General features: G+C 41.0%; 1 protein-coding gene across 1 annotated transcript in view; it reads right to left on the bottom strand.

Annotated features, from left to right (window-relative positions):
* Positions 1-20,488, bottom strand: part of CRTISO (carotenoid isomerase) — a 48,053-nt gene that overhangs the window by 18,219 nt on the left and 9,346 nt on the right. Inside the window, exons 2-10 of the mRNA XM_089379660.1 lie at positions 8,703-8,909; positions 8,474-8,573; positions 8,051-8,133; positions 7,850-7,906; positions 7,616-7,768; positions 7,388-7,466; positions 6,963-7,111; positions 6,668-6,802; positions 6,394-6,507 (exon numbers count right to left, since the gene is read on the bottom strand). Of these exons, the coding sequence (XP_089235786.1) occupies positions 6,394-6,507; positions 6,668-6,802; positions 6,963-7,111; positions 7,388-7,466; positions 7,616-7,768; positions 7,850-7,906; positions 8,051-8,133; positions 8,474-8,573; positions 8,703-8,909 (1,077 nt within the window). The remainder of the gene's footprint in view (positions 1-6,393; positions 6,508-6,667; positions 6,803-6,962; positions 7,112-7,387; positions 7,467-7,615; positions 7,769-7,849; positions 7,907-8,050; positions 8,134-8,473; positions 8,574-8,702; positions 8,910-20,488) is intronic.

Raw genomic sequence — 20,488 nt, forward strand, 5'->3', positions numbered from 1 at the left:
GATCTGACCACTATAAGGCTTACGACCCCCCTTTTCAACCTAACACAACCTCCCCTGCAGTTTGCACTACTATTCCAACAATCTGCTATGAATTCCTGCAATCGGCCTTGTCCTGCAATCGCACTGATTTCCTGCAATTCACTCTGTAACTAGAAACCTCGATCTGCTAAACTGGAAACTTGTACGACCTCTCCTAGCATTCTCATACGACCTCTCCTGGCAATCTCGACCTCTCTATCTTCAAAATAACTCTAGGAGAATTCCTTCTCCGGATCTTAGAAACTGGAAGAATATTGATGAGAGAAAACTCCATAAATATTTACTACTTCAACTGCTACTGAAACCCTCACTAGTGTCAAACCCCACACTATCATGGCACTCTCTTCACTACAATGAATTGATCACCAAGACTTCCTATCGATTTCCTTTATAATCTCTCATTGCGAGATCAACGGCCAAGATCTAGATCTGAAATGATCTAATCGATAGCTAAAATCACTTGGAAACCTTACTAAAAGTATCTAAAGGAAAATCGACCATGTCTTAATTATTACTAAATAATTAATTTATTTCCCTAAGTTAAAACTTAGGAAAATAATTAATTAATTTAATTAAGACATTTCCATTCAAAAGAAAACTTGAGCTTGGAGATATTTTATGCTCTTGTGTTCCTAGCCTCATTGACACCACTTGAGGCTAGAACACTTGTCCGAGCTACATCAACCAACACTCCCTCTTAGCGAGGAAGGTGTTCTTGCTCAACACCATCATGCTCCATGCTCACATCTGGAAAACCTGTCACCTCATGGCCCATTCCACTCTACCACAACTCTCCCGGACTACTACTACAAGTGATGAGTGCTTCTTGTTTGCTTCTTGTCACCTTTCTTCTTGTGTAGGCAATTGATGAGGTAATGGCCAAACTCATGACAGCCATAGCACTTGATCTTCAATATGTCCTTCTTCTTTTCCTCCTTGGAGTTGGATCCCTTCTTCACTTTGCCCTTGTTCACAAGAGAAATATTCTCATTGTCATCTCCCTTCTTCTCAGAATTGTTGCTCGTACCATTGTTTCCTTTCACAAGGCTCAGTTGAAGCTCCTCCTGTGTGAATTCGTTCCAAAAGCGTTCCCAACTAGGAAAATCAAATCTTCCAGTAACCACTTGCACAAAAACATCCCACTGCTTTTGAAACCCATTCAAGGTTGTTCTAACAATCTCTTCGTCCTCAACCTTCTCTCCAATGGTTGCCATCTCATCTCTAATTGTCCTGATACAAGTGAGATGATTGACAATATTTTCTCCCTTATTTTCCCTAGAGCTCTTGAGCTTCACTCTTAGGATCATTTCCCAATTCATATGTTTATCCTCGAAAAGTTTGTTGATGGCATCCCACATCTTCTTGATTGTATCTTCTTCTGCTAAATGTGGAACCCAAACTATGTGGTCCTTGACCCCATCTAGAATAATACGCCTAGCCTTGGTACCATCTTTCTAGTACTCATGCAACATGATAGGATCTATTGGTACAACTATATGTGCCATGGCAAACTCCTTCAGTCCATGCTCTTTTAAAATAAGAAGGCATCGGATTCTCCAAACACCAAAGATGCATCATCCAACCTATCTTGATCTCTCAATCTTGCTAAAGCCCTCAAGAGAAAATAAAAATAATCTCTTCTACCAGCCAAAAGTACCTGGAAAACCTCACGGTCTCCCTTTGCAAGTGATCTCGTCCCTTTCTAGCAATTTGCTTGGCTATCCTGCAAATCGCTTTCCCAGCAATTCGCACTTCCTGTAATTACAAGAATCTGCCCTTTCCTGCAATTCCTCTTCCCTGTAACCTGCCTACAAGAATTCACACTTCTCGTAATCACATGAATTTCCTACAATTCACACTTGCAACTAGAAACTCGATCCAACTATTTGCACTGCCACTAGAAATGCACTCTGGCAATTTCCACTACTGAACTCAACCTCCTTCTTGCAGAAAATAACACTGGTAAAATGCCTCCAAATAATTCTGGAAATCGATCTGGGTATTAAACCCTTGGCTTCCTCTTCCAAACCCCTACGTTGATCTACTTCAGTAAACTCTTGCGCTTTAGATTTGCTTTGATGCCATACAAAAATTTCTATTTGCAGTTAATCTGGTTATTATTCGCCTATCTTTAAATAGATTATTTGTCCCAGCGAATTATTTACTACAAATAACGAATAAAACACAACTGCAAATGTCGCCAATTAAATAAACTGCGGAAACTCTGGTAAAAAAACCAATCAAAAAAATGGACACAATATTTTTGGACAAAACGTCCCTAGAAAAACCCTAAAGGGAAAACCAGTTCTTCAGATTTGAGGGTTTTATTATTATCTTTAGCAAATTTTGCAATTGATAAAGATTACAACTGCTTTCCAAACCACGGCAAAGCTCTAACAAAATATTTCTTCACCTCCACAAGTTGATATGACCACTAGAAAGCGTACAGCCTCCCTCTGCAACCTGACACAACCTCTCCTGCAATTCACACTATTATTCCTGCAACCGCATTGATTTCCTACAATTCGCTCTGCAACTGGAAATCCTGATCTGCTAAATTGGCAACTCATACAGTCTCTCCTAGCAATCTCTCACGGCCCCTCCTGGCAATCTCGACCTGTTTGTCTCTAAAATAACTTTGGGAGAATTCCTCCTCCGGATCTCGGAAACTAGAAGAATACTAATGAAGGAAAACTCCAGAAATATTTACTACTTCAACTACTATTGAAACCCTCACTGGTGTCAAACCCCACACTATCATTGTGCTTTCTTCATTGCAATGAATTGATCTCCAAGACTGCCCATCAATTTCCTTTATAATCTCTCATTGAGAAATCAATGGCCAAGATCTAGATCTGAAATGATTTAATCAATGGCTAAGATCACTTAGAAATTTTACTAGAAGTCTCTAGAGGAAAATCGACCATGTCTCAATTATTACTAATTAATTAATCTATTTCCCTAGGTTAAAACTTAGGAAAATAATCAAAAACTGATTAATTAATTTAATTAAGACATTTCCATTCAAAAGAATAACTTGGGCTTGGAGATATTTTCTGCTCTTATGTTCCTAGCCTCATTGACACCACTTGAGGCTAGAACACCTGTCTGAGCTACATCAACCAACGTTAGAGAGGGTTGTGATTACAATCTAGCGCTGGAAGAGGTAATTATTACAGTAAGGTATGCCTCACCTTCACCGCCATTTATTTCAAAAAATCCAAAAAAAAATCCTCTAAATTTCTAAAATTCTAAAGATAAAAATCAGAAAATACAAAATACCAAAAATATTTCAATAGCCTAAACCTAAATTAATATTTTCTAGCTAGTTTTCTCACTTGGGTTCACTCTAAAGGTTTATCTAATTGGTCCAAGGAAGGTATCGTTACTTGTGTTATGCAAAAAAGGCTGATTATAAGCAATTCAAGTGGTTGTACAAGAGTTTGGCATGTCTGTAATTTGAATGTACAGTAGCATATTCACATAGTAAGTGAGGCCATTCCATATGAGTTTTGAGCCTAAAGGTATATTCAATCATCCCCTTTCATTTTCTTCACCTTTGAACTTTATTTGAACATTTTTAGAAGTGAAAAATCAAGTTCCAACATGCCGGAAATAAAAATCTGAAACAAGAAATCTAAAAATCTAGGTTTCAACCCTAGTAAGGATTTGACCAGTGTTAATAACATTGCCAATTTTTTGGCCTACCAATTTTTCAGCCCAAAAAATCATGATTTTTTCCTTAAGCAATATTTTCCAATATTTTCCCATTTTTTGCTGATTTTTACAAGTCTTTTTCAGATATTTTTTCAATTTTGAAAAATGAATATATTTTGTATTTTTTAAATTTGCCAATTTTTTTGCCAATGTTTCTGAGAAGATGTTTTCTAGACCCCCGCTGATTTTTGACCAATGTTGATGTTCTCAACACTAGATTTGACCTCTCATTCTGAATAGTATTTTTCAGATTTAAATATCTTTCAATGATCTTATTATTTTTAAGTGTTGGGCTGTTCATTTTGTTCATATTTCATATTCTTAACATTTCCACCCAATAATCATACTTTATTTGAGCATTTATAGGCTTTTGGGTGGCCCCAAAGTGAGGATTAGCTTGGTTTTTGCATTTTTTTGCAGTTTTGCAGGTCTGAAGCAACAACACAGCAAGGCTGCAAGCTAAATATTTGTTTTCAGCCGCATACCAAGGCATTCGGAAAGGTATTTCATCCCTAAACTTGGTAAGGGCTCTTAACACTCTTTTATTGTGCTTTCCACAGTTTATTTCTTAAAATAAAAGTGCCTTTCTCTTGTGGTCTACACTTTCTACAATAGATTTTCATTTTCAGATTTGCAAGTAATCCAAAATTAACTCCTGAACCCCATCACCCAAGAGGTATCAATAGGCACTAGTCTACTTATGGTGAATGACATTTATTGTAGGGAAGCCTCCCTTGGATTTGCAGGAATTGGCCTAAAGAGTGGAGTCTCGTGTTAAAGTGACAGTAGGCACTTTTCCTGTGTGGTGCCACCTTATCATCTCGTAAGGACCTTAATGAGACTGCTAGTTTGGTCAATAACAGGTTTCAAAGTCGAGTTCTTCCTTAAGGCATGCAATTTAACCCTCCTAGGGTTCCTCCAATGCAAGATTGTGATCTTCAAGGTGAATGTTACCATATATTATGATCATTTCAGAAGGGGTGTGGCCCCTACAAATCAGCTCCAAACACATCATATATGATATCTCAAAGGTGAAATAATCACCCTTAAATCGTGCCAACGTCCTCCCTAAGTGAAGAGAGGATCAAATGAGACCACATGTTCCAACAATAACCTCTCATGAGTGAAAAACACATCCTCCAAGGTGAACATTCCCTTAATTTAAGTGGCATATGCCTCAAAATGAGTGAATAAGTTGAGCTCTTAAAAATCTGGAACATGACATGGCATGAGAAGCCCTGGTGCATGAAGAATAGATCAAAATTGATTTTACCAATGCTTTGGGAACCATGAACTGCCTCAAGATATGTGGACCACTTTGGGGAAAGTGAACTGCATTAGGAACTATAAAGATGCCCAAAATTTGAATGAAACTATTGCCATGCCCAAACCCTAGGATGCCTCAAAGAGAGACCATGCATCATCAAGTGCCACATCATATTGTCAATAAACATATATGCCATCACATCCTCCATCATTGTCCAGAAGAACAAGTATGTACCCAACTATCCAAATCTCAAAAAATACAAGGGCTAGTAAAGAAATTCACTAGGTTTACCCACTACCAAAATGAGGGGTAACAAACCCTTTTGCAGCCAACCCTACCTTGTAGTTGTCAAGTGTACCATCTGCCTTGTACTTTAGCTTGTAGACCCATTTGCAGCCACTAGGTTTCTTCCCCGGTGGAAGAGTTGTGAGATCCCAAGTTTGATTTTTTGTCAAACTCTCATGTTCGACTACCATCGCCTTCTCCCATTCAGTTCTCCCTTTTTCCTCCCCAAACAATTGTGGCCCGTATACTTTCTAAAAATTGTCCATTAGAGCAAAGCTGACTGTATTAAATTTCTTTCTATGGTTTCTCAATGATTGTCCCTTGATCATTTCATCTGTCCAAACATCTCCAATGGTACTGTGCCACCACTTTGGTCTTTTCTTAGGATTTTCCTTATAAAATCTATCACCATGATCTAAACAACCTGTACCTGTACCAGTATCATCAAAATCAGATCCCGAAAACTACTCATGGTCAAGATCCTCCCTCATTTCAGGTGGAGTTTCCTGAAGCTTGATACCTGAATTCTTGGTTACAAGATGCTATTGTTATGGGATTTTGATCTCTAAATAATTCTAGAAAGGTCCAGCTTCCTAATCAACTATGACACCTCTGCTGAATCTCAACTGATTGGTGTTAACATCAACCAATCTGTGGGATTTATGATTGTCGTTGTACCCTATGATCATCAATTTCTTGCATTTCGAATCTAACTTGGTTCTTTTCTCATCTGGAATCCAAACATAAGCAGTAAGCAGTAGAACCCAAGATGTTAACATGGCTGACTCTAGGCTTCCTCCTGGACCATTTAAAGTCTTCTGCTTCACCACTATGATCAAATATCTATTAACCAGGTATACTGCTATGAACACTGCCGTAGCTGAAAACCTATTTGGAACATACCTGTTTTGCATCATACACCTACCCATCTTGGTGATCGTGCAATTTCACCTCTATTGTGCTATGGAGTGTGGGGTGTAGTGAACTATATTTTAATCCCATGTTTAGAACAAAAATCATTGAATTCTTTAGGACAGAATTCCCCACCAAAAGATAATCTACAACAACAGATTAACGAATGTTACCTCTTTAAAAGTTATTGCTCCTTTTAAACCTGGAAAAAGTGTCTTCTCCAGCCTGCTGACAATTTCATCAGCCACAGCTTCTTTCTTGATGTTATAATCTTTTTGTGAGAGACCCTGGACAAGAACAGCTGCATTTGAATTATGACCACTGAAAAGATTTATTCCTTTTTTGTAAATGATTTAACACAAAAGACAGAATTGCTGTAGTTTATTAACTTCTTAAAATAAATTTGGTTTCATGCTCCTGCAAATACTCCTTAAGGTTCAGGTCTACCTTCCAATCATCGATCCAAGCAGAGGTAAAGATATGAAGAATATGGTGGCCCTCAGGAGCTAGTGAGGGATCCAAAACAGTTGGAATGCTAAGAAAAATGCTTCCATAAGGTTCTTCCAGTCTTGCCCAGTCATCCTAATAGAAGCACAGTACACACCAATTCGGTGTATTTTCAGAAAAAAATGAAATTTAGAAAAACATAAAATACTTTGAGTCATTCAAGTGCTGACGATCATCCACAGGTCCACGTATTCATTATGACAATTCTGAACAGTCAGTGCAGTAGCTGAATTACCTCAAGTACAAAATGATGGCAGTCCGTATCCAAAGGTAAAACTTCTGCTTTTACTCCCATATGAATGGAGAGAAATGAGGGAGCTTTGACATACAGCCTCTGAAAATTTTTCTCCTCTGGGGGAAGCTTCTCTGTTCTTAAAAGCTTTCCTGGATAGTAGATTAAAATATTATAAATTACTATGACAAGACACCAAGTATTACCTTTTCAACTTTCCAGAAACTTGTGATCAATAACGGGGAGAAGCAACTCTGAAACAATAGACACCATAAATAGCCTAGAGGCTAGAAGTGAATTTCTACCAATCAGGTTACTAAAATGAACAACAGAAGCTTGTAGAAATATTTCAGTTGAAATGTCTATGTTTCGACTATTTTGTAGAGATTAGAAACAAACTAAAAACTTCGTAATACTGAAATCTGTACCAAAAGTATCCCATCTGGTTGCATTGGAAATTATCTTCTTAGCATAAAATTGTCTTCCATCTGAGAGCCTTACACCCACCTGTGCATGCAAACGTTCTCAACATTGATTAAGATGTTTTGATATTATGAAATTCATTTGCACTTCCCATCAGTTCACAGATTCATATACTTTTACAAAGTATTCAACAGAATAAAAAATATGAACAACTGTAGTGGATATGGACTCACAGCTTTTTCATTTTCAAGAATAATATCTGTGACATTTGCCTTGTACAAAATTGTCCCACCATAATCCACTAAACCCTTAGCCAGATTTTTAGCAATTCCACCAACACCACCAACTGGGTAATTTATCCCTCCAAAATGTCTATCACATAGGACCTGTTGCAGCAAAACATATTACTATATATACCCCATTTGAAAGTTCTCCACTATGCATAAAACACCAAAGTAAAAGCATACCATGCTTGCATTTATCATCGGTGTCCGCAAGGCATTCACTGTGCTCACAATGAAGCACTGTATAGCCAAAAAGTTTGATAAACATCAGTTAGATAGGTTCTGTGCTAAGTTTATGTCAGTACGAGTAAGGATTAAACCCAATCCTACTAAAATTAAGAAAGCCTATTACATAGATATAGTTGACACAGTTCAGGATCCCACCTCTGCATCAATGAAATACAGTAAATTTGGATCTTTTATATACTTCCGGGCTATGTCTCCTGCATTTTGTGGCAAGTAATAGGCTGCAACATATTATCAGGAAAACTAATCATCATTTTTAACTGAAAAAAATATTATACATGCTATAAGAATATATCTGCCACTAAAATCTTTTGTCAAGCCAATACTACTAATTGCTATTTCTGTCTCCAAATTTCCACTAAGCAGAGAGTTATTATACTGGCAATAGAAGTAAAACGACTCTATTTAATAGAATTACGTAAACTTAAGACACTCAACCAACGATAATTCAAGTTGGAAATGCCTACAATAGAGCCAAAGCACTAACGCCATAATTCAACCTAAACCTTTCCAGCAGAGGAATTTCTGGAAATAAATTTGAAATTGAAAAAAACCAATTACCTAGTGTCAAGCACTCCAATGGCTTCTTAAAAAACTGGCCAAAAAGATACAATGGTTCCTCCAATGACTTTAGTTCCAGTGAGTTCAAAGAATTAAATACCTGCAGTTCAGTATAGTTATACATGCAGAATCTCAGTTACCAAATATGACAAAATTGCAATTTATAATTGAGGTATAACCAGTTTTCGTACAAAAATTTGTTAGTTCAAACTGCATATGCAAAGCTAACCTTCCAACATTCATTGTAAAATTGGGAGATCCCTTCCTTTTCATGTGGGAAATAACCAGTAAGTTCAACAACGAAATCCTCAAATTTTCTATGAACACGAACAGAAAGACCATCAGGCAAATGGTAATGAACAGTTGTTGGATCAGGTAATAACTCCATTTTGCAACCAACAGCTTCCAATGCTTTTGTGATTAAATTTATAGATCCCTGCACAAATACAAACATGGCAGACAGCAAGAAAGAAGATTTATTTTGGACAGTTCAAATCTCTGCAAGATCTGATTTCAATCTCACCCCGCGCACCCCATCCACACATATCAGAAAGCATACTAACAAAATGAATATATAGTATTTCTTCTTCAAAAGAAAATAAAGTTGTTCGGTAAGGTTAATATGTAATAAAGTTCTCAAAAAAAGATGTGAAACTGATAACCAAAAACGAGAAAAAAAGTGGAAAGAGATTCAGTGAACAATGCAAAAGGGGAGGAATAATCAGAATACTCAACTATCAGTTGACAGTTAATGGGCAGTGAGTGCACCCATGATTGACATGAAAATCAGTCTAAAGGTAAGATACGGTAATAATGTTGAGAGCACTATGAATGGACAAGGGAAACCAGGGGATTAGGAAGTTATTGATGGGCAGCAATCAACTTTTGGGCTTGTTATAACTTACTTATTTCACTCTAGTTGTCAGTAATAATTTGAGATTCATGCAGTGCAATGTTGAAAGGACATCAGATTGCTTGTATAAGAGCGACCGCAGTACCTTCTCTTTCATGCAACTACTTCTCCATGCCATACAAAAAGCAAAACTAAGGAAGACAGATTTCCTGTGTCGAGGAAAGTTACTACAGTATCTAACTGTTTCTCCAATTCATCAAGCAGGTAACTTGCAAGACCAAGGGAGGGAAATTTCCTGCATTGAGGAATGTTGATAGCAAATCAAAGTCACCCAATAACAGGGTATTTTCTGCTTATTTTAAGGCAGCCATAGTTGAGCAATGCTAAAGATGGGGTTACACAATGGATTGAAGCCCATTGCCGATAGCTTAGTGACACCCAAAACTGAAGTTCCTCCAGCTTCCAACTCAACCCATGGGGGTTTAGTACAAGAGACAGTTTTCAGGGATCCTCCCTATGAAATCACCTGTAATGTAGGGTCTCTTCAAGGCCAATCCTCTCTTGTTTTGCAAACTTCTGAAAAAGTTTACTCTCCCCCAAAAACAAATACAATTTCTCCCTAAATATTTTCTGCGGCAGATTCACCCCAAACTCATCATTTTTTCCATGCTGTTGTAAGAGGGGTTAGCACAGAGGTACAATCTACAATGGAAAGGAACCTCCCTCTAGAGGGTTTTTATTGTGGAAAAATCAGAGGTAGGTCAAAAAAAGGATTCAAAAAAAGAAAAAACCTCTTGAAGCTTTAAAGGGCTACAGGGAAAAGGCTCTTATCTACAAGTTCAATGGTTTTTGGCCAGTTGCAGATGGGCTGGACGGCAGGACAAGTGCTAACTGGATCTAAGATCATATAATTAGAATTTGTGTACAACGTTTCTTCACTGTTTACTTTATGACCCCAAAGGATAAATAGTAGTCCTTGAAAAACAGCCCTAGTTTTTGGGCAACATTGGCCTCTTTATGAAGCCATGGTTCCTAGATTTCGACCCAACCATCACCCTCATTATTTAAGTTGCCCAATATGTGTTCATGTTCTATGTTTGAAACAAGTGACAATGAAAATTGGAAAAATATTACTAGTGCAAATAAAATATGATAAAATTTATCATTAAGTTCGACAGAGAACTAAGTGACAGAAAAAGACATTCTGTTGCAAGAGAGAGAACACAACTAGTGAAGCCAAGGCAGCAAATGCTTATAGAGAACTCAAAGACATACATTTTTAAAGATATCAACAGTATATAGTAGACATTGACCCCCTCGAGCTAATCTCAGGCAATGGTAGATTTTAGGAGTTTACCAATTGTTAACTTTTAAAGCTGCACTTCAAAGATACTCAAGTCCAATATAAAGATGCAAACTTATGGCAACTTGGGAATTTCACCCACTGTCAACTTAGTTAAATTCCCCTCTCTTTAAGCCAGCTCTCCTCCAGCACAAGGGGGTATTCCTGATTTGATTTGTCAAAATCAGTATTTATGCCCAATAAGATAAGATAGATAATTTTATTAATGACCACAAAAGAATCCAGATTTGACAAATCAGAAATTTCTCTTATTCAGTAAATGTTAGAGGTGATTTCAAGCTGGTTAGTGCCTTATCCAAGGGCTTATGGAGTCAAGATCAAGAACATATGCTTGGAGCTTAATTTAAATCCTCAATATAATTCAGCAAACATGCAAAACAGCACTATTAACTAATTAAAACAGATCCAAAATAACAATTGCAACTGAGTATAAATACTCAAAATGAAGCATCAATACCATCATCAATCCTCTATGTAAATTTAAGACACAAATAAAACATTGGCAGTGTTACCCACCCATGTGGGTGACCCCTAGGAGAAAAAAATTCTCCTATTGTTTCAGCTTGCCAGCCAGCAGCCCTATGATGATCCTCAGATAGCCAGCCTCAGATGCCTCCCATCCATGCTCCAGCCAGTGCTCTATTTCATCTAGCCTGTTCATCTGATGAAGGTGGGTCATCAAATATGAGGTACACTAATTATTTTTGTATTCAAGTGCTTTCATTCTGTCAAAATTTCTGAATCTAGAAGCAGAAATCCTATTGCAGTGACTGGTTTAACATCTACTTGTTATTTCATTCAACAAGTTATTTAATTGCATAAACATTGATGTAAACACTATTGCAATCTACATTGATATACAGATCATAAACTGAAGCAATAATTGAAACACACACACAAGGGACACCGTTATTTTTGGACAACGCATCCCCGGAAAAACCCAACTTGGGAAAACCAGTGCAGCAGATAGAGGGTTTTGTATTATTAAGCAAGCAGAATCTGAGTACAACAGTTTCTCTCACACCAACAAACCTTACAGAGAAATCAAGGCAGCAAGAAATAGATACGAGAGTTTATCTCGTCCCCAAGCCCCAGCTGATCTGTTGAGCGATCTAGCACCCTCCCAGCAAATACTGCGCGGTCCCTATGCAATCACTGCGTGGGCCTGCGTCCTACCTTTAGAGGACTGCATCACCCCAACTGCTGGATGAAGATTGTCGTTCAGCCCTCCCGACTCAAAACTTCACTTCTCCAGCAAAATCTCAAACTATAGACGACACTCTGCACTGCCACTACGTAAGCTCTGCATGAGCCCCTCCTAGGTTGCGTAGGCCTCTACGTTGTCTTCCTGTTGCTCAAGCTGCCTCTCTGCCACGTACTCTTTGGCTCGGAACTTACTTTCCGATCCAAATCTTTGCTTTTGCCCCTCACTGCAACAAATCGCTAGTTCGATTCTCTCAACAAACCGCACCCCAGAAAATCAAACTGACTGATCAATATGCTCACTTGGTGTATCTCCAACTGACCCTCAAGCCTCCTCTTATACTTTTCTTGTTGATGAATCAACGGCTAAGATTAAACTAGACTTGATCCTCGTCTCTTAGAAGCTTCTCACCCATATTTTCATTAATACCCATTAATATTTTTATTTTCCTAAGTTTAGACTTAGGAACCCCATTAAAAATATTATTATTTTAATAAAAATACAATCCGGGTGGAATTTCACCAAACGATTTCTGGGTCTTGCAGATCTCGTGTGTTCTAGCCCCTCCACAGAATTTTGGATCTAGAGCACATCTGATGCTACCCAAAATCAACACTCCCTCTTAGTGAGGAATGTGTTCTAGCAATACTTCCTAGTAGAAGTATCACATTGATCCACTGCATCGATCCTTTGCGCTGCTGATGCTTGGCCTGCTTCCACTCATCCACTACGCTGCTACAACCTGTACTGCTGCCCATGACACTGCCACTGCCATTGCTACATCTGTACTGCAGCTCCCTCTCAATATGTTGCATCATGTTGCCCATAGCACTGCCACTACTAACTATTTCACTGCCACTGCTCACTGTTGCACTGCAACTCAGTTGCTGAGAAGTAAGCAACTGAAAATCCACCCAAAAGCTGACATGTTGGTCAGTCTGGATACCCCGTGATGTTGAAGCTACCTCTGCTGCTAATCTGTGCTGACCCTCTGATGCTACTGCGATGTTGTTGTATTTGCTCTGTGCCTCCCGCACTACGGCAACACTTTATTGCGATGCTTCAGACTTTGGCACTCTAGCTTTGCCACTGCTCCTCCATCATCCCTCGCACCAACTGACTCATGTCATTCTGCTACTGTCATTAAAGGCTCCTGTAGCCGTATGTGATCCAAGAGTTTGGGCACCTCAAGGATCTTGCCCCAGTGTAGTCCTCCCGACTACAGCTCAATATCGCCCCATCTCTTCTCTAGAGGTGCATGAGCACTCATGGCACAATCATCATCATCACCCTCTTTGTTAGCTTGCGCTGGAGTAGCCTTTGAGTCAGACTTCTCTTCCTTGTCATTCTTCCGAGGGCACTGAGTGACGAAATGACCCAGTTCTCCACATCTGAAGCATCTAATTTTGGATATATCTTTCTTTTTCCTCTTCTGTTGCCCTTGTTGTCCTGCTAATGCGAGAGTTGCATCCTCCTCTTCCTCCTTCAAGGCTCTGGTTCCTTTGTCGCTACTTCCCATCTTGGTCAGCCTTCTAATCTCTTCCTATCGAAGAGCTACTGACATCTCCTCCCAACAGGGGAGAGAAGCCCTACCCAAGATGCTCTACACAAAGGTCTCTCAGTCTTCAATGACGCATTTAGGGCAGTCCTGACCTTGAATTCAAGATCTGGTGTAGACCCTACGGAAGTTAGCTAGTCTCGGATCCCTTGCAACTTGAGAAGGAAGGGATCGATTTCTTCTCCCTTATGCATTTGATACTGTTTCAGTTGGCTCTCAAGCAACATCTTCCGTTGAACAGAAGTTCCCTCGTACAAAGTGGTCAAGGCCTCCCACATTTCCCTTGTTGTGTCCTTTTCAGCAATATGTGGGACCACATGATCCTTGACCCTGTCCAAGATCATGCGCTTCCATTTTGCTTGAGCTTCCTCATACTTCCTGAGAGGATCAGCATCAACCGGAACAACAACCGTCTTCAAGGCATAATCCTTGATGCGATTTTTGTCCAAGACTACTAAGATTCTGGCCTTCCAGATGACAAAGTTGGATGCTCCATCCAACCTGTCCTGATCCCTCAGTCCATTAACCGCCATCTCTGCTCAAATGGGTGTCGAACAGGTTCTCTTCTCCCTCTTTTGCTGCTGCCCCAGCAAAACTTGGATCTGGATTTCTTTGGCGCTAGAAATCCTCTAAGGAACAAGCTCCCTCTGAAATTCGATTTCCTTCACGAAAATCCTTCTGCCAAATACTGTCGAATCACCTCTCTTCAATCCTCCTTTGTTGTTGCTCAGCAACTCAGATCTAGATTTCTTTGGCAAGAAATCTATTAAGGCAGTGACTCCCTCTACCTCGGTTTCGTCTCCTCAGACACTGTTCTGCAACAACAGTAACAACATCCCACCAGCACCACAGATCTGATCTGCACTGCTCCTACTGCCCCGACAACTGACGGATCTGAGCCCCTCAGGCTCTGCGCAGTCACTATGTGAGCTAGATCAGCTCCTTCCAGCCACTGCGTCACTGCTTCTCGGTCCAAAAAGCTGATGTGGCTTTGCGTGAGTCCAATCTGCCCCTCAGTCTCTGCACTGGCCTAAAGAGCTGACGCAGTCACTGCGTGGGCTCCTCTCGGCTATTGCGTCACCTCCTCCTGCCTCAAAAAGCTGATGCAGGCACTGCATGAGCTTCTGCGTCACCCCTTCAGCTGCTTCTATGACTGTGGAACAACACTGTCACTCGAGACAACTGCCTCTCTACAGCTGATTTGCTGGATCTTCTCGACTGACAGCTTCAGTGTCCTATGATCTGCAATTGCTCTGATACCATGTGAAAATTTATGAATCTAGAAGCAGAAATCCTATTGTAGTGACTGGTTTAACATCTCCTACTTGTTATTTCATTCAACAAGTTATTTAATTACATAAACATTGATGTAAACACTACTGCAATCTACACTGATATACAAATCATAAACTGAAGCAATAATTGAGACACACACACAAGGGACACCGTTATTTTTGGACAACACGTCCCCGGAAAAACCCAACTTGGGAAAACCAGTGCAATAGATAGAGGGTTTTGTATTATTAAGCAAGCAGAATCTGAGTACAACAGGTTGTCTCTCACACCGACAAACCTTACAGAGAAATCACGACAGCAAGAAATACATACGAGGGTTTACCTCGTCCCCAAGCCTCGGCTGATCCAATGAGCGATCTAGCACCCTCCCAGCAAATACTGCGCAGTCCCTATGCAATCACTGCGTGGGCCTGCGTCCTGCCTCTAGAGGACTGCGTCACCCCAACTGCTGGATCGATTTGCTGGATGAAGACTGTCGTTCAGCCCTCTTGGCTCAGAACTTCACTTCTCCAACAAAATCTCGAACTATAGACGACACTCTACATTGCCATTGCATGAGCCCCTCCTGGACTACGTAAGCTCTGCATGAGCCCTTCCTGGGTTGCGTAGGCCTCTGCGTTGTCTTCCTGTTGCTCAAGCTTGCCTCTCTGTCGCGTACTTTTTGGCTCGGAACTTACTTTCTGATCCAAATCTCTGCTTCTGCCCCTCTCACTGCAACAGATCACTAGTTAGATTCTCTCAGCAAACCGTGCCCCAGAAAATCGAACTGACTGATCAATATGCTCACTCGGTGTATCTCCAACTAACCCTCAAGCCTCCTCTTATACTTTTCCTGTTGATGAATCAACGGTCAAGATTAAGTCTCTAATCAACAACTAAGATTAAATTAGACTTGATCCTCGTCTCTTAGAAGCTTCTCACCCATATTTTCATTAATACCCATTAATATTTTTATTTTCCTAAGTTTAGACTTAGGAACCCCATTAAAAATATTAATTATTTTAATAAAATACAATCCGGGTGGAATTTCACCAAACGATTTCTGGGTCTTGGAGATCTCATGTGTTCTAGCCCCTCCACAAAATTTCGGAGCTAGAGCACATCCGATGCTACCCAAAATCAACACATTCAATGCTTAAAGGCATTAGTATTGATCATAGGTTGAATTGGATGATAGGCCAATTTTGGTTGTACTCTTGTTTGGATGCTTAACCTTGGTGGTTGTCACCTACCCCTTGTCCAATGTGACCTTCCTTGAGGCCTTTCTTTCACTGTCTAGGAGGGGTACAAATAGAAGCCTTTGATTGATGTTGCATATTTATGGTAATCCATACATAACATTTTCCATCTCTCCCTTCTATTCACATCCCATCTTCTGGTTGATTGTTATCTGTCACCAGTATTGGTTCCATGTTTTCCTCATCCTTGAGTAGGGGCCTGAACGCTTTGCCTAAGAGATTGATGCAGCAGAAGAAGAAAAAAACATGTGACATAATGTTAAAATGCAAATGATTGGCAGATATAAATGAAAGTGAGAATGGACAATAGCTTAGCCTAACCTTTACCCCCCTCATTAGCCCTCACCCCATTCTTGGCTAATGCATAAGCTATCTAAATAAAAAGAACTTGATTATCCCAACCTCGATGAGCAACGAAATGCTTCATCTTTAAGAGGTCAATAATAAATTAGTAAAAGCTTGTAACCCAAGCTATATCTATAAAGAGAAAGAAAAAGGGGGACAATAGGGTGGTAAAGATAAGGCGAGGAAAGGGGTAATGCAAGTCCCGTGATTGCCCCCTCTTTGTTGATTTGGGGTAGCATCGGATGTGCTCTAGCCATGAAAATTGGTGGAGAGGCTAAAGCACATGAGATCTCCAAGACACAGAAATGGTTTGGGCAAATTCTACCCAGTTAAGGAGATATTAAAATAATTAATATTTTTAATGGAGTTCCTAAGTCTAAACTTAGGAAAAATAAAATATTAATGGGTTAAAAGGTTCTAAAGGACACGGATCAAGCCAAATCTAATCTTAGCCGTTGATTAGAGATGTAATCTCGGTCATTAAAGGATCAATAGGAAAAGTATAAGAGGAGGATTGAGGGTCAGTTGGAGAATACACCAAAGTTATCAGTCATTCGATTTTCTAGAGCGGGGTTTGCTAAGAGAAATCGAATCACTGATCAGAGTTGCAGCGAGGGGCAGTGAGTACAAGGCAGAGAGGCAGAGGTAGTGTCAGAAGACCAACGCAGAGGCAGAGAGGCAGAGATAGTGTCAGAAGACCAGCGCATAGGCAAAGAGGCAGACACAGAGCCAGAGGGAGCCATGCAAAGGCTAGCAAAGACTGCGCAGAGGACAGAAGGGTCTGCGTCATCCATGCAGAGGCTGCACGAGTGACGCAGAGAGGCTGCGCAGAGCCTCACAGGGTTGACGCAAAGCTTCAGATTGTGTTGGAGAGGGTTTCGTGGGGCAGACTTTCAGAATATCTGCTTCCGAATAGATAGGTATTACTGCCAGATTATTTTCTCTATCAAGTGAGCTAGTTTGGCACCCAGTTGTACTCAGAAAGACTGCATAATAATATAACCCTCAGAATTGTTGCACTAGTTTTCCCAAGTTGGGTTTTTCTGGGGACATTTGTCCAAAAATAACGGTGTCACTTGTGTGTTTATCTATCTGTAGATGGTTGAGACTGTATTGTGTTTATTTCAGTGTTTATATGGTTAAATAACTTGTTAGTAATTAAACAAGTAGGTGAAATAAACCAAAGAATACAAATAAAATTTCTAATGGGTAATACTTAAAAATTTCAACATGGTATCAAAGGGTTGCAGATCACAGGATAGCTAAAGGTACCAGCTGAATTAGAGAATTTGCAGCAGAAACAATTGTCCCGAGTGACAGAAGTTGTTCCTAGCAAAAAGCAACAGAGAAGGGTTGACACAAAGGCCTTACGTCATCAGTTCGTGACAGAGAGAGGCAAGCGTAAAGGCTGAGAAAGGAAAAAGAGGCTCACAAAGAGCCACGTAAAGGCCACGAGGGTTGACGCAGTTAGCCAAGAGAGCAATTCAACCAATGTTGGGACTGCGTAGAGCCTAGAGACTCAATTCTTCAGTTGCTGAGGCATAGGAAGCTATGGGCAGATTACGGGGAGTGAAGCTGGTGGGGTGTCGTTGTTGCCGAGACAAAATAGTACCTAACGGGGCAAAACCAAGATAAAGGGAGTCGCTACCTAGGCGGATTTCTAGCCAAGAAATCCAAATCAGTGTTGCAGGTGCATAGGAGATCAGAGAGTTGCGATTCGACGGTTGGCAGACAGATTTCCAGGAGGGAAATCAAGACTCAGAGGGAGTCTAGCAGAGAACTTCCAAGAGGGAAGTAGCGACTCAGAGGGAGTCAAAGAGAGAACTTCCAAGAGGGAAGTAGAGACTCAGAGGAGTCGAAAAGAAGAGCAGAGAGATGGCCATGAATGGACGAGGGATCAGGACAGGCTGGACGGGGCGTCCAACTTTGTCATGTGGAAGGCCAGGATCTTGTATGTTCTAGATAGACATCGCATCAAGGCCTTCGCCTTAAGAACCGTGGCTATCCCAATTGACCTAGTTAACAATGAAAGGTATGAGGATGCGATGGCCAAGGCGAAATGCATAATCCTTGATGGGGTCAAGGATCATATGATCCATCATATTGCCGAGAAGGAGACAGCAAAGGAAATGTGGGACACCTTGAAAACATTATATCAAGGCACTTCCGTGCAGAGGAAGATGCTACTGGAGAATCAGCTATAGTCATACCAGATGCAGAAAGGGGAGCAGATAGATCACTTCCTCGGCAGATTGAAGGGGCCACGCCGGATCAGGAGATGATGGTGAGGATCGCCCTAAACATAGTCTCCGAAGAGTGGGAGACATTCGTCCAAAGTATTCTAGGCAAAGTGAATCTTCCAAATTGGAAAGAATTGTGGGCAGCTCTTCGCCAAGAAGAGACAGACAGCTGACCAAGATGGGAAGTAGCAGCAAAGGAGCCCGGGTCAAGAAAGAAGAGGAAGAGGATGCAGCTCTGGCATCTATGGGGAAGCAAGAGAAGAGGAAAAAAAAGGACCTCTCCAAGATAAAGTGCTTCAACTGTGAGGAACTGGGGCATTATGCGAACCAGTGTCCAAGGAAGAAGAATAAGGGAGAGACGTCTAACTCCAAGGCAGCACCAGCAAAGGCGGAAAAGGAGGTAGAGGAAGATGACGACTGTGCCATGAGTGCTCATGTACCTCTAGAGAAGAGGTGGGGAGACATCGAGTTGTAGTCAGAAGGACTACAGGCGATGAGGGACAGGATCCTTGAGGTACCCAAACTCTTGGATCATATCTGGCTACGAGAGCCTCGAAGTGACAGTAGCAGGATGGCGGATGTCGGTAGAAACGAATGTGGATGAAGCGGCAAAGAGTGCTAGAGTGCAGTAGTCCCAGGCAGCGCATAGAGGCTTGCAGCAGTGCGAGAGGCACAGAGGAGGTTGCAGCAGTGCAGGATGGCACAGAGAGGTTTGCAAGGGTGCGAGAAGCACAAAGTTGTTGCAGCAGCGCAGACGCATTAGAGGGAGCACAAGATAGTGATAGAGAGAGCTTCAGCATCGGGAGTGCTTCTAGCCTGACAGGGATGTCAGTAGTTGGGTGGATCAGTTACTTCTCAATAACGGAGTTGCAGTGCAATAGCAGTAGCACGATGCAGTATGATGAGAAGAGAACTATAGTGTTGGGAGAAAGGACGAGCAGGAGCAAAGATGCAAAAGGAATTGTCGTACGGATGTAGCAGCGGTGGCAGGGCCATGGGCAGCAGTGCAGAGGATGTTGGGCGGGGAGGCCTAGCATCAACACAGGTACCGGTGCCGTATAATCAGGGTGATGCTAAGTGTGGAGTATTACTAGAGCATAGTCCTCACTATGAGGGAGTGTTAAATTGGGGTAGCATCGGATGTGCTCTAGCCATGAAAATTGGTGGAGAGGCTAAAACACATGAGATCTCCAAGGCCCAGAAATGGTTTGGGCAGATTCTACCCGGTTAAGGAGATATTAAAATAATTAATATTTTTAATGGAGTTCCTAAGTCCAAACTTAGGAAAAATCAAATAGCAATGGGTATTAATATAAAATTGGGTTAGGAGGTTCTAAAGGACATGGATCACGCCAAATCTAATCTTAGTCGTTGATTAGAGATGTAATCTCGGTCGTTGAAGGGCCAACAAGAAAAGTATAAGAGGGGGCTTGAGGGTCAGTTGGAGAATACACCAGAGTGATCAGTCATTCGATTTTCTAGAGCGGGGTTTGCTAAGAGAAATCGAATCAGTGATCAGAGTTCCAGCAAGGGGCAGTGAGTACAAGGCAGAGAGGCAAAGATAGTGTCGGAAGACCAGCGCAGAGGCAAAGAGGCAGATGCAGAGCCAGAGGGAGAAACGCAAAGGCTAGCAGAGACTGTGCAGGGGCCAAAAGGGCCTGCGTCATCCATGCAGAGGCTGCAGGAGTGACGCAGAGGCTAGAGAAGCTGCACAAAGCCTCAGAGGGTTGACGCAGAGGGTTTCAGGCTGACGTAGAGCTTCAGATTGTGCTGGAGAGGGTTTCATGGGGTAGACTTTCAAAATATCTGCTTCCAAATAGAGAGGTATTACTGCCAAATTATTTTCTTTGTCGGGTGAGCCAATTTGGCACCAAGTAGTACTCAGAAAGACTGCATAATAATATAACCCTCAAGATTG

The sequence above is a fragment of the Pinus tabuliformis genome, chromosome J (assembly GCF_031772625.1).
Source record: "Pinus tabuliformis cultivar Carrire ecotype Pingquan chromosome J, CPIR1, whole genome shotgun sequence".
NCBI lineage: Eukaryota > Viridiplantae > Streptophyta > Pinopsida > Pinales > Pinaceae > Pinus > Pinus tabuliformis.